The 11,454-nt window shown below is 41.6% G+C and overlaps 1 protein-coding gene across 1 annotated transcript; it reads right to left on the bottom strand.

Annotated features, from left to right (window-relative positions):
• Positions 1-5,485: 5,485 nt before the first annotated feature.
• On the bottom strand, positions 5,486-11,168 carry hapln1b (hyaluronan and proteoglycan link protein 1b; the record flags this gene model as incomplete). The annotated part of the gene is made up of 4 exons (XM_080846987.1): positions 5,486-5,775; positions 6,844-7,146; positions 7,977-8,339; positions 11,060-11,168. The coding sequence occupies 4 exons, from the start codon at positions 11,166-11,168 to the stop codon at positions 5,486-5,488; spliced, it is 1,065 nt and encodes a 354-aa protein (XP_080703113.1).
• Between the last annotated feature and the right edge of the window lie 286 nt (positions 11,169-11,454).

Below are 11,454 nucleotides of genomic sequence, written 5' to 3'. Positions count from 1 at the left end.
CTGCGCAAGTGTATCTGGAAGAATTGATGCTATTTTGAAGGCAAAGGGTGGTCACACCAAATAATGATTTAATTTAGAATTTTCTTCTGTTCCTTCACTGCATTTTGTTAATTTATGAAGAATTGATGAAAATAAACTGTTAACACTTCCATTTTTGAAAGCATTCTTAGTTTACAGCGTTTTTTCACAGCTGCCTAAAACTTTTGCACAGTACTGTACCTAAACGAATCAGCCAAGCAACAGTGGAATAGAATAGCATTCTCAAAAGTCTAGGCCTAATGACCCACTGGTTTGTCACTGAAAACAAAAACAGGTTGGCATGGGTGATGAGGTTCTACTTAGCAGCCATAGAAAAAATGGAAAGTAGGCTTCACTTAAGCTATACACTTCACTTCAACTATAAGTAAATGTGCAGCGAATGCATATCTGGATCTCTAAAAACTACTTACTCAGCCACTGAGATTTCAAAAGAAGAAGATGAGTGCTTTTGAAAAGGGGAATACTTACAGTGTTCTACTGAACAGTTCTCATGTACGTGCATACTGTGGAGTCATGTGTGAACAGGTCAAAGCATATAGGCATCACAGTCGTGTATCTTCTGGACATCCAAACACAGCAGTTTCACAGTGAATAAAACAGTAGAACAGATACAGAAATGATTAGTACTGAATAGAGACCTTTGTCTCTTTTCAATTGAACCTGGCTTAATTTAGTCATTTAGATACTTTGTGTAACATTTCATTGCTTTGTTTGGTGGTTCATGAAGAATCAGAAATAAGCAAGGTCACATTCAGACTGTACAAATACCCTACACAACAGGAACAGTTGTCCATTCAGCACATTAAGAAGAACTCACTTAACAGAAAGGTCCTTGAGCATTTGGGCAGTTGGTTATCACTTCATAAAGTCATGGCCAAATCTCAACCTGAAGACAAACAGGTAAACAACAGCAGAATCTCTTGGTTAGCTTAAAATATCTCCAAACAATACAGTGTGTTTTAGTAAAATGTTATACGACCTCACAAATCCACAACTTCTACACTACAGCATCCCATATGTCAGATCAGGAGAGAGAGGGCTAACTACATACTCAGTGGCCTCATGAGCCAATTACTGATAGCATTACATTTTTAAAACAAACACTCTTAAAAGATGAACTCTGTGGACGCAGTAAGCTGTGCTTCAGGTTGTGCACTCTCACCCTCCTTCTCTCTGTTCCACAGGGGAGTGAGTTTGTGGGGTAACGGTGGCCAGCAGGTACAGTTAGTGCAGTGAGTAAACCTCTCTTCCCGACACCTTAAGACACGTGCCAGTGACAGACACTAGCATTCTTGGGTTTTAGCCATCCTGCTAGTACATCTGGCCCTCTCCCATGTCTGGGATTCAGGTTGAGTCCAATGTGGGACTCTGTGTTTCAGTATTTTAACGAATGTTAGGACAAATGTTGCTAAACATTTTCAGATGTGCCAAATGAAAAAGTTCTCAAGAGATCAGATGGGCCTATTTCTTTTTATTACACATCCTTTGATATGAGCACATAATCAGTGATGTAACCTCGGGTCATCAGGTCATCAGGTCATCAAGTCTTTCAATATCAGACATTCTTTCTAATCGCAGAATCTAAATGAAAATGTTGCATTATCATTTTATTAATACATAAAGAAATATGGTAGTATTGTTTTGAGAAATGCTACCACGACTCGTTCACTACTTGTATCACATTCCCTTCTGCTTCACTGGCCCTGATCTCTAACTATGATCAGGCAGCCTACAGAGAGGAGGGGAGACACTCTTCACAGGAGCACAAAGAAAGCCTCTCCCTCACCTTATCAGCAGGACAAAGGAATTGACTGTAGGGCACAGGAGGTCTGGCAAGTGCCCCTGGCCCTCTCACTGTGATTGGATTAGTCGTAGAAAGGGGATTGCACTTTTTCGGCTCCTAGGTGTCCACATCTCATATGACCAGTGCAGATCGCAGTAGATGTGAGAAACTGTCAACAATACATCTTCTAACCTCAGGCATTTTAGGAGGTCTGTAGTGAGCACCAGGGTTTCGTAGTGCATCTTAAGCTCCTGATATGGGGAATTCTCTATCGCAAAGCTTTACAGAAGGTAATGCAAACAGCCCTAAGGCTACATAGGTAGTAAAACCTCTGTCCTGTCCAGAGAACTTGAAGACATGATGCTTAACAGGAGCCTAGAGTGACATTAAGAGCCACAGCCTACTCTCACTGGTGTCTTCCAGCATGTTGGATTCTGCTGTGCAGATAAATTAGCCTCGTTACAGGCAACCTCTCACATTCTCAGATTAAACCCAAATGGAGGCGTCAGTCACAGCGTGAGTTATGTGCTCCACTCTGTGCAACATTTAACAGGCGAATAGTGACATAAACCACACATTATCTCAACTTTCTTACGTAATTCATTTTGCCATTTCGCCATTTTTGTTGTACATTGTGCTTACACTCCTTTCGTGTACATTCTTATCTTTGTGGTTTTAAATTGAATACAACAAAATAAATAATGAATAATTAAGGGGGTTTCCAAATATTATTTTTAATTAGAATATAATTTTGAAAGGCAACCACAGTGAATCTTAGTTCTAGCGATCAATTCAGAACTCACAATCCAAACTATAACTATGGATGTATATATCCTATAGTAATTGGGCCTTTAGGCTAATAAATGCATGGCTTTGAATGCACTATATCACATTTCTTTGCTGTTGGTAAATATATGAGAAAGTTAGCTGTTTACCAGCCATGGTCTAGCAAATATGCACCCCCTTCAGCCTTAGTTCCTCCCCCTTGAGCCTTAGTTCCTCCCCATTCAGCCTCAGTCCCTCCCATTCAGTCCCCTCATGTCTGATGCACCATCACTGGCTCTGGTCTGGATCTGACGCCGCCATCAGAGGCACTGCCACTAGAACTTTCAACAGAATTACAGAGTGTATACCGTATACGACCAAACTTCAGCATGGATGCCTCATTTTATCTAATAGTGATGGTCATTTTATCAACATTTCATACCTTGCAGCTAAGACACCTGTATACATGCTAATCTGTTTAGCCTCTGCCATGGTGTTGGTTCCACTCATTTCATTGGATTCACTGTTGTCCATTGAAAATGAATTATAACCAACTTTAGCACAAACTGTATCAACAACAGATGACACAAATCGAAAGGTTTATTCCCAGAATTCATGTTAGAGGATACTAACTCCATGGTGGCTTATATTCCTGTCATAAGTAATTGTCACAGGTTTTAGTCAGCTTACTAACACTTTAAAGATGCGACTGTAAGATGTTATCCTTTTCTTTTGTTGCTTCACTTCAGAGAGTCAAAGAAACAGGGACGCTTGAGAGTGACTCAGAAATTAGGTTTTTATTGTTCTTTTAAGCTTCAATAACCAACAAGGCTTTGATGCATCATGCTCACAATGAAATATGCCAATTGATATGTGTGTGTGTGTGTGTGTGTGTGTGCGTGTGTATGTGTGTATGTGTGTATGTGTGTGTGTGTTTTTATGTGCTACCTTTACCTGCAAGGTCTGTTCATACAACTGGTGTGAAATATAGGGAAATCTGTCTATTATCTTTGCTAAAACTGTACTGTAGCTGTGCTATCGCCATAGTTCTGCTTGTGTTGGGTTGGTGGTACATGTCATCTGTAATCTGCTTGCTTTAATTCTTTTTTTTTTTTTTTAAGGGGACATCACACACAACAATACTCTATACCTGAGCAAAATCTGTGTACGGACAATGTAACAAGCACTTGACCATGAAAGTCATTCTTTACAAACTTGCATTTGAAATTGCTTTTAAAAAGGGAGAAGTATGTTTCAATTTGGCAATGTAGAATGTCATGTATCCAGATGGCTGACACAATACACTTGACAATTGGCCAAGAAACCAAATGTACATTATCTATTGAAATGTAGTGGATATTTAACAGGATTTCTGATTTGTGTTGTATTTACCTAAGGTCTACTGATAAGTCATCACAAGTAATCTCTCTACTCGTTAGGATTGTCCCTACATGATTTATTTTACACAGTACTGTGAGTGCTGCCACAATAATGTGATCTTCACCCCTATAAATGTGATGTCGAGCATAACAAGGATCAGTACTCTCATTCATTGCATTGTTTTTTTTTTACTACGGCTGAAAGTTCACTAAAGGCTGAAGCACTCAAGCAAGAGCAGAGTCATTGACAGGCAAACTGAAAAATAAGACCTTCTCAGTGTTTTGGGTGCAGTATATGTGCTTCCACCTGTTGATACGGCAACCCGGAGAGGACATAGCATCTCTTTAAGTAAGCTAGGTTGTGCATAAGCTCTACAGCAACGAGCTCTCTAGTTTTGATCATGACAGAATCTTTTTTGGCGGTGGCGGCATGTACAGATGTGAATCAAAAGGAAAAAGACAAAGTAGAAATAAAAAAAGAAGATACTGGCTTTCGAACAATATGAAACAGTAGGACTGGTGCTTCTGCTGCAACTTGCACATTTCTATCTTTGCATCCTGGATAACATAGATCCTCAGATTCCTCATTGGTTTTAGTTCAATGCTTTCAGTTCATTGTTTACTGTGGGACAAATTTTGGCAGAGGAAGTATAAACTGCAGGGGTCAAGAATGTTGTAAAATAATAAATGAGGAAAACAGTAGGAGGGATTAAATGATATCATCAACAGGTCTATTAAATTATTACTAAACAGAAACATTATAAAGGCTGACATTCTATATAGTAATATCAAATGTAATCAAAACTTCAAATAAGTTCTAAATAGTACAACATTTTTTTTTACAACATGGCTGATGTAAGGCTGACAGTTTGGTCCACACACTCATGTCTGTAATACAACAAAATACACAAAGATAAGGTCAAAAAACGTCATTTGTAATAGCACCCTGTTATGATGGTAAAAGAAAGAAACTGTTTTGTGCTATGCTTTCATGCTTTAAGAATAGCATCCCATTGTTGCACCATATTTCCTTTTGCTCCTGTGATCTCTTTGGATGTTGGGTCAATTTAAATAAAGCTAAATAAGTGCCCAAGTACCAGTCCAATATTGAGAAGTTATACTGTTTCACCAGTCCATGGACTTCCCTCAGGCAATTGGATTACCACTGTGTCATGGCCTGTTTTTCACAAATGTTCCTGACCACCTCTCCCCTTGACCAATGGTGTAGAATTAAATAAAACATAATAATAGAAGAATTACACTGAAGTGAAATACATTTTTTTTTAAAAGGTAATACTGTATGAAATGTAATCACCCATCCCTACTGCATCCATTCTTTTACAGTATTTAAAACAAAAATAGAATCACAGTTTCAATGCATTCCTAGTAGCAACTCCTCTGGCATGATATCACTATCTCTCACTCTCTCTCTCTCTCTCTCCATTTTCAATAACCATTGCTTGCTTCTCGATGGTTTGGTTGTTCACGGCTGCTCCCTCCCTTCATAACCTCTCGCCCCTCAGTTGTGGCCCTTGAAGCAGTAGGCGCCGTAGAGCTTGTGCTTGCGGTCGGGGTAGCCAGAGAAGCGCACGCTAGCCTCGTCCGGGCTGCAGCGGCGGCGGGGGCGGCTAATGGGGTAGCGCACGCTCCCGTCCGCCAGCCAACCCGCGTCGCAGCGGTCGTAGCCCAGAAGCTTCCACGCGCTGTACATCTGGCCCACCTTAGCGAGCTGGGCACCGTCGCGCTGGCACGCTTGCACGGCCTCATCGTACGTCAGCTTGCCAGGGCGTATCAGGTAGTAGAATTGACCTGTGCAGGTACAGAGGTGAAAACAAATCTGTTTATTTGAGGGATTCGATGAAGCTATTCACCTGTTGAATCTTACAGGGCCATTTGCCTGTGAGAAAGTATAACTAGACTATTTACTTGTTTGCCATATTACAGATGTGACTATAATGGCTTTAAGGGCTTCTTTCAGGCAAAGTGCTTAATAATTATGAGTTTGACACCCAGCAAAAAAGTATGAAGGTAAAGGGGGATGAATCTCCTATACTTTTTATTCCATAAAATTAAAGCTGAAATAATTATTTTAGTTTTGTTATTAAAGCACAAAACAATAATTCTGAGTTGGTGTTTCCCAATAAATCGAAACATACAATGCATACTAATTTTGTAGTTATACCAAAAACACAACTTTAAAATTGAAATACTCAGAGACTCTTGAGGCCTCTCGGTATTATGAGGCGCAAAATGAAATACAAATTTTGGCCGACCTCCCGCCCAACACCTCCATCTCCTCTGGGATAAACCCCTCCATTCACAACCAGAAATGTGTTGTTTGCTCTACTGCCGAACAATTACTGAGTTCTGTGTGAACATTAATAAGGTATGGTTGAATCATTATGATTGGCTGATAAAGCATTACTTTATTGCCACATCCACTAATAACTCATGTCTGCTTCATTGTGTCCTGCTTTGTGCCGATGGGATGAGCAAATATAGGCATCTCTTGCTATATTCTAACTGTGCGGATGCTGATATGCAAAGCCCGTTCATGGTGCTTGTTGCCCTATGAAATAAGGGTCATAGGTCCAATGGAATCAGCGTAGTCTACTCTACCAACAACATGTGAAAGTATGTTTGTTTAATACATATCCCAAACTATTTCCATTAATGTATCACTCAACGAATGCATTTTCAAGGCGTTCCTGCAGCACATAGCTGGTCTTTAGGGCCACTAATTAGCAGAACAATAATGACATTATGGGCACCCACGGCTTTCTGCTCATAAATCTTGGAATGAATTATTGATGGCCTATTGTTACAAATTACATTTCCTTTTAAAATGGGAGGAGGATTATTAACCAGTTGACCAACCATTGAAGTTTGATGAGAAACAGAAGACGTCGTAGCGGTTCTTGTCTTTGTCACGTTTCCCATAAGTCCTCACTCCTGGCACAGTGTTCTTGCCCCCACAGGGCTCTCTGGGTTTGGTGATGGGGTACTGTACGGACCCATCGCTCAGCCACCCCGCGTTACACCAGTCCAGACCTCCTCTCCAGGCGTCATACAGCTGGTCGAACGAGGCTACCACAGCATCCTGATCCTGACAAGCCTTTTCTGCGTCATGGAAGTTCAGATTGTACCTACCCAGCCGTGGGAAATATGGGAACACCACACCTGTGCACCACAGAAAAAAGCACATCCACATTAGAAAATAGTTCTTTATATATTTTCCAGCTATCCCATTTTTGATCCTTATTACTGAATATAAAATATTCTCCTGTGATGACCGACTAAATGCGGAAACTATATTGCTTTTTCATGGATTACACAATACACCGTAGGTGGAATGCAAGGAATGTAGCCGTAGAGAACCCCTTGAGGATTGCAACCTAATCATTCCTCTGTGACAGCTCTCACAGGCCCTGGCGTCCACTCTAAATTTAGCTGATACATTATGCTGCAGTACAAGGGCAGACTGTTAAATAGTGTTTACAAGGAAAACACTAACTGCGTTCATGACACTACCTTTTTACAACCTGGTGGCTCGATGCCATGCTCTGAATTATAGATGATACTGTGCTTGCTTAATTTGACTGGGAGGTCTCCATCATAAGCATTAAATCGAGAGCCAAAATGGATGTTGGTGCCTCTCATTTCAAGCTCATTTATTAATTAACAGCAATAGTGGGCAGAGGGAAGGAAAATGCACATGACTGCATTAGAGGTCCAACTATTTTGGTATTTTCCAGTACCGCACACTATTAAGGTGACTGTCTACTGCCCGTGAAGACTTGGGGTCCTCTGCACCTGACTTTGGGCCACTGGTAAAATGGGATAAAAATTAGACTTAGCAGCTGCTTTGATTCAATTATTCACAATTGGTTATTTCAGAGCCTTTGAAGATGTGAATACATATTTACACTTTTGCTTGAGCCCAGATCTACCAATATAGTAAAATGGCTTGAGCTATCTCCAGTATAATGCAACAAAAAGCAGGTGCTGACCTTGTAGGTCGAGGGAGACCACTACAGTGCCATCTTCTAGCCCATCAATGACTTCACACTTGTATCTCCCATAATCCTCCAGGGTGATGTCATTAATGACCAGAGAGGCATCGCTGTCACCATCTCCCTGAAGATGCACTCGTCCGTGGAACCTCCCGTAGCTCCTTTTGTGGTAACCCATGGCGACGAAGACGTCGACCTCTTTCAGGTAGTCTGAGGTGAGCTTAGTCCATTTGATCCTCAGCTTGGGGTTTGGGCCAGAGTTGGGGTCCCGCTGGAACCTGCACGGCAGTGTTGCATTGCCCCCTCGACGAGAGATGACCTTGGCTTGGTCTGTCACCACTGAGAGCTTTGGGCCATTTTCTAAAAGACAAAAGTAGTCACAGAGGATAACCTATTATGAACTCAAAATGATCAAGACCCAAACAAACATGTTTAGAAAAGCACAAGACATGAGGAGTTTTCTGTCCGTATGCTTCCTCGGGGGAGGACCACTTTCATTAGTTCAAATCTGTGTTGTCTTCAGATGTCACCACTCTATACCTCTACATTCTCAACACAAAGGGGGGCGATCCTTGTTGTTTCTTTTTATCTCCGGCTAACCACAGGAACATTGCTAGGTCCATGTGTATGCTACTGATAACATTTCACTGTACATTAATGTGAAGTAATACATCTAAGACCGTGAAAGTCATCCAGTCCAGATGTTACAGTCCTAATCAGATTTATCATGATTTAAGTGAGATGTTCTCAGAGTTACAACATTTTCTCACATTTAAATATGCGTCATTGTCCAAATCTAAACCCTCCTTCATGCACTGCAATTCTGTCTGGTGAAATCCAGAGTCTCCAGGCAATTTGGAAAACTGAGCTTTTAGAAGAGAATCCATCACAGGCCAAATGTGGGATTGAATGAATCATCATGTTTTGTGAACAATCTGAAAAGCTGAACCTCCTCTGCATATTTCACATGTCTCCTTATTATGCCGTGGCAAGTGACAGGCTGTAGGTGTTGCTGCCTTTGATGAGATTTGAGTGTTAAGCGCATCGGCAACCGGCCCTATTTTACATTTAATGATTTAAATAGGACTCACCAGTTCCCGAGTACCAATTTTTTTGAAGCCTCTACTATTATGATGTTAGGATGACAGGGTCACAGCTACCTCCATGCTCAAGGCTATTATGATGTTAGGATGACAGGGTCACAGCTACCTCCATGCTCAAGGCTATTATGATGTTAGGATGACAGGGTCACAGCTACCTCCATGCTCAAGGCTATTATGATGTTAGGATGACTACAGGGTCACAGCTACCTCCATGCTCAAGGCTATTATGATGTTAGGATGACAGGGTCACAGCTACCTCAATGCTCAAGGCTATTATGATGTTAGGATGACAGGGTCACAGCTACCTCCATGCTCAAGGCTATTATGATGTTAGGATGACAGGGTCACAGCTACCTCCATGCTCAAGGCTATTCCATTGAGTCAACCCAATTTCAAATTCCATAAACACATTTTTGTGGATCAACCAATTTTATTTTAAAGCATACTTGTCAATAATTAAAATTTGCCATTTCCTTCAAGCGTGAGGTTTAAAGCAAAGTAAACTGTAATAAGTAACATATGTAAGAAATTGCATTCTAGCTGGAACTATTAGTCTACCCATGATAGATAAACTGACAATAGAGAGCTCAGTCAGGGGATACATGGGGTATTTCAGCCCCCACGACAATAGGCTAATTAGCTAACTAACTCTGGGGAACCCAACACATTCCCTTTCCACAGACTTAGGGATGACAGTCACTTTGACATGTGATATCTTAATTGTAGGCCTTTTAACCAGTAAGTGTCTTCTGTGTTTTCACATCCAGGTGCCATTAAAAGAGGGGAACATTCTATACAATGGTCCTTCAAAGGGTAAACTTCAGATGGGGTCAAATGAGAGGAAGGGTTTGTTTTTGTCCCTACACCATCTAAAACACAAGCTATGACAGTTATTTGTTTCTGGTTCCTGCCATTTTGCTAGATTAGTCACCTCACCTTGAGCCCCCCCCCCCCCCCCCCCCCCACATAATGACATATTAACATACGGTTTGGATTTGTTCTGGTATCTCTTACACACACATGCATGACACAGGCCTGAACAATCCATTAGTCATGCCTGACTGGACCCCCACTAAAATTAAAGTGTGAACTATGAGAAACCAATTTGGCAAAGTGAGGACAGAATGCGAGACCAATCAAGAACAACAACATCCTAGGCCTGCAACTAATTTCAACAACCAAGGGCTGGCCCTGTTCATTCAACGACTGCCTCAAGGGACTTATCTGCTTCTTATAAAGGTCATTCAGCAATGAAACAAGGTAAAAGAAACATTTCTGTTACAAAAACACGACGGTTTGAGGAATGCTTAACATACTGTATATACCATAAAATGTTTCATTCACTTTACGGCATGACTTTTGCTGATAAAGCACATAGTGCAGATGCCTTCATCATCTTTCTTGCAGCTCTACAGCAGTAAGGCTTAAATAGTACAATCCTGGACACGGTCTCCAAACACTGAGTACTGCAGATGCCCCAATAACATGCATCACTGACTTCCACAAAATGGCATAGTGGCATTGGCCTGATGCAGTTTTCAATGAGCACAGCTGAAGTCCCAACTAACTTTATACGTACCATAAATGTTACCATCCATTACAGGGAATCAAATAGATATTTCCCACAATGTATTCATGTGTGTAGCTAAGACGACACTTATTATCCCACGGCCATCCCTGGGTAAATTTAGCCCAACTTAGGTGGCTTATCAATAATTCAGTTCCTGTAGTAGAGACAGGCAGCTAGAGACGTGTAGTGTGACAGGAACCAGAGGCCTTGGGCTTTGCCTCCCCTCAGACGACACCTCATCAAATTGGGTAGACTCTGCCACTGATGGAGGAGGGTGAGGGGACTTTGTGTTGGACACAAACACACACACACACACACACACACACACACACATGCACATAAACACACACAAACACACAAACACACACACACGCACACAATCATTTCTATTGGTAGATGTAGGTCACCTGTGATGTAGATGGTCCTGAGATTATAGGATTCCAGGTCACTGTAAGCATCTTCGAAGTTCTGTGCGATGCTCAACGAGAACAAAGCGAAGAGCAGCAAAGCATTCATCTTGTCTTGTAGCACCAGGGAGGACCCTTCACTGTGGGGGAGAAGAGAAAGTCAGCATCAGAGGCCAGTCAGAGAGGACTGGCACATGGGACAGTCTCTACTGTACATTCCACGTGCCGCACTAAGGAGCCGGCACAGACACAAACACACTTACCAACACACCAGCATGCATGCACAGACACACACACACACACACACACACACACACACACACACACACACACACACACACAGACACAGACACACACACACACAGACACACACACACACACACACAGACACACAC

The sequence above is a fragment of the Sprattus sprattus genome (genome assembly GCF_963457725.1).
Source record: "Sprattus sprattus genome assembly, chromosome: 11".
Lineage (NCBI taxonomy): Eukaryota > Metazoa > Chordata > Actinopteri > Clupeiformes > Clupeidae > Sprattus > Sprattus sprattus.
The sequence above is the reverse complement of the archived record's forward strand: the minus strand, read 5'-3'. Positions and strand labels throughout refer to the sequence as shown.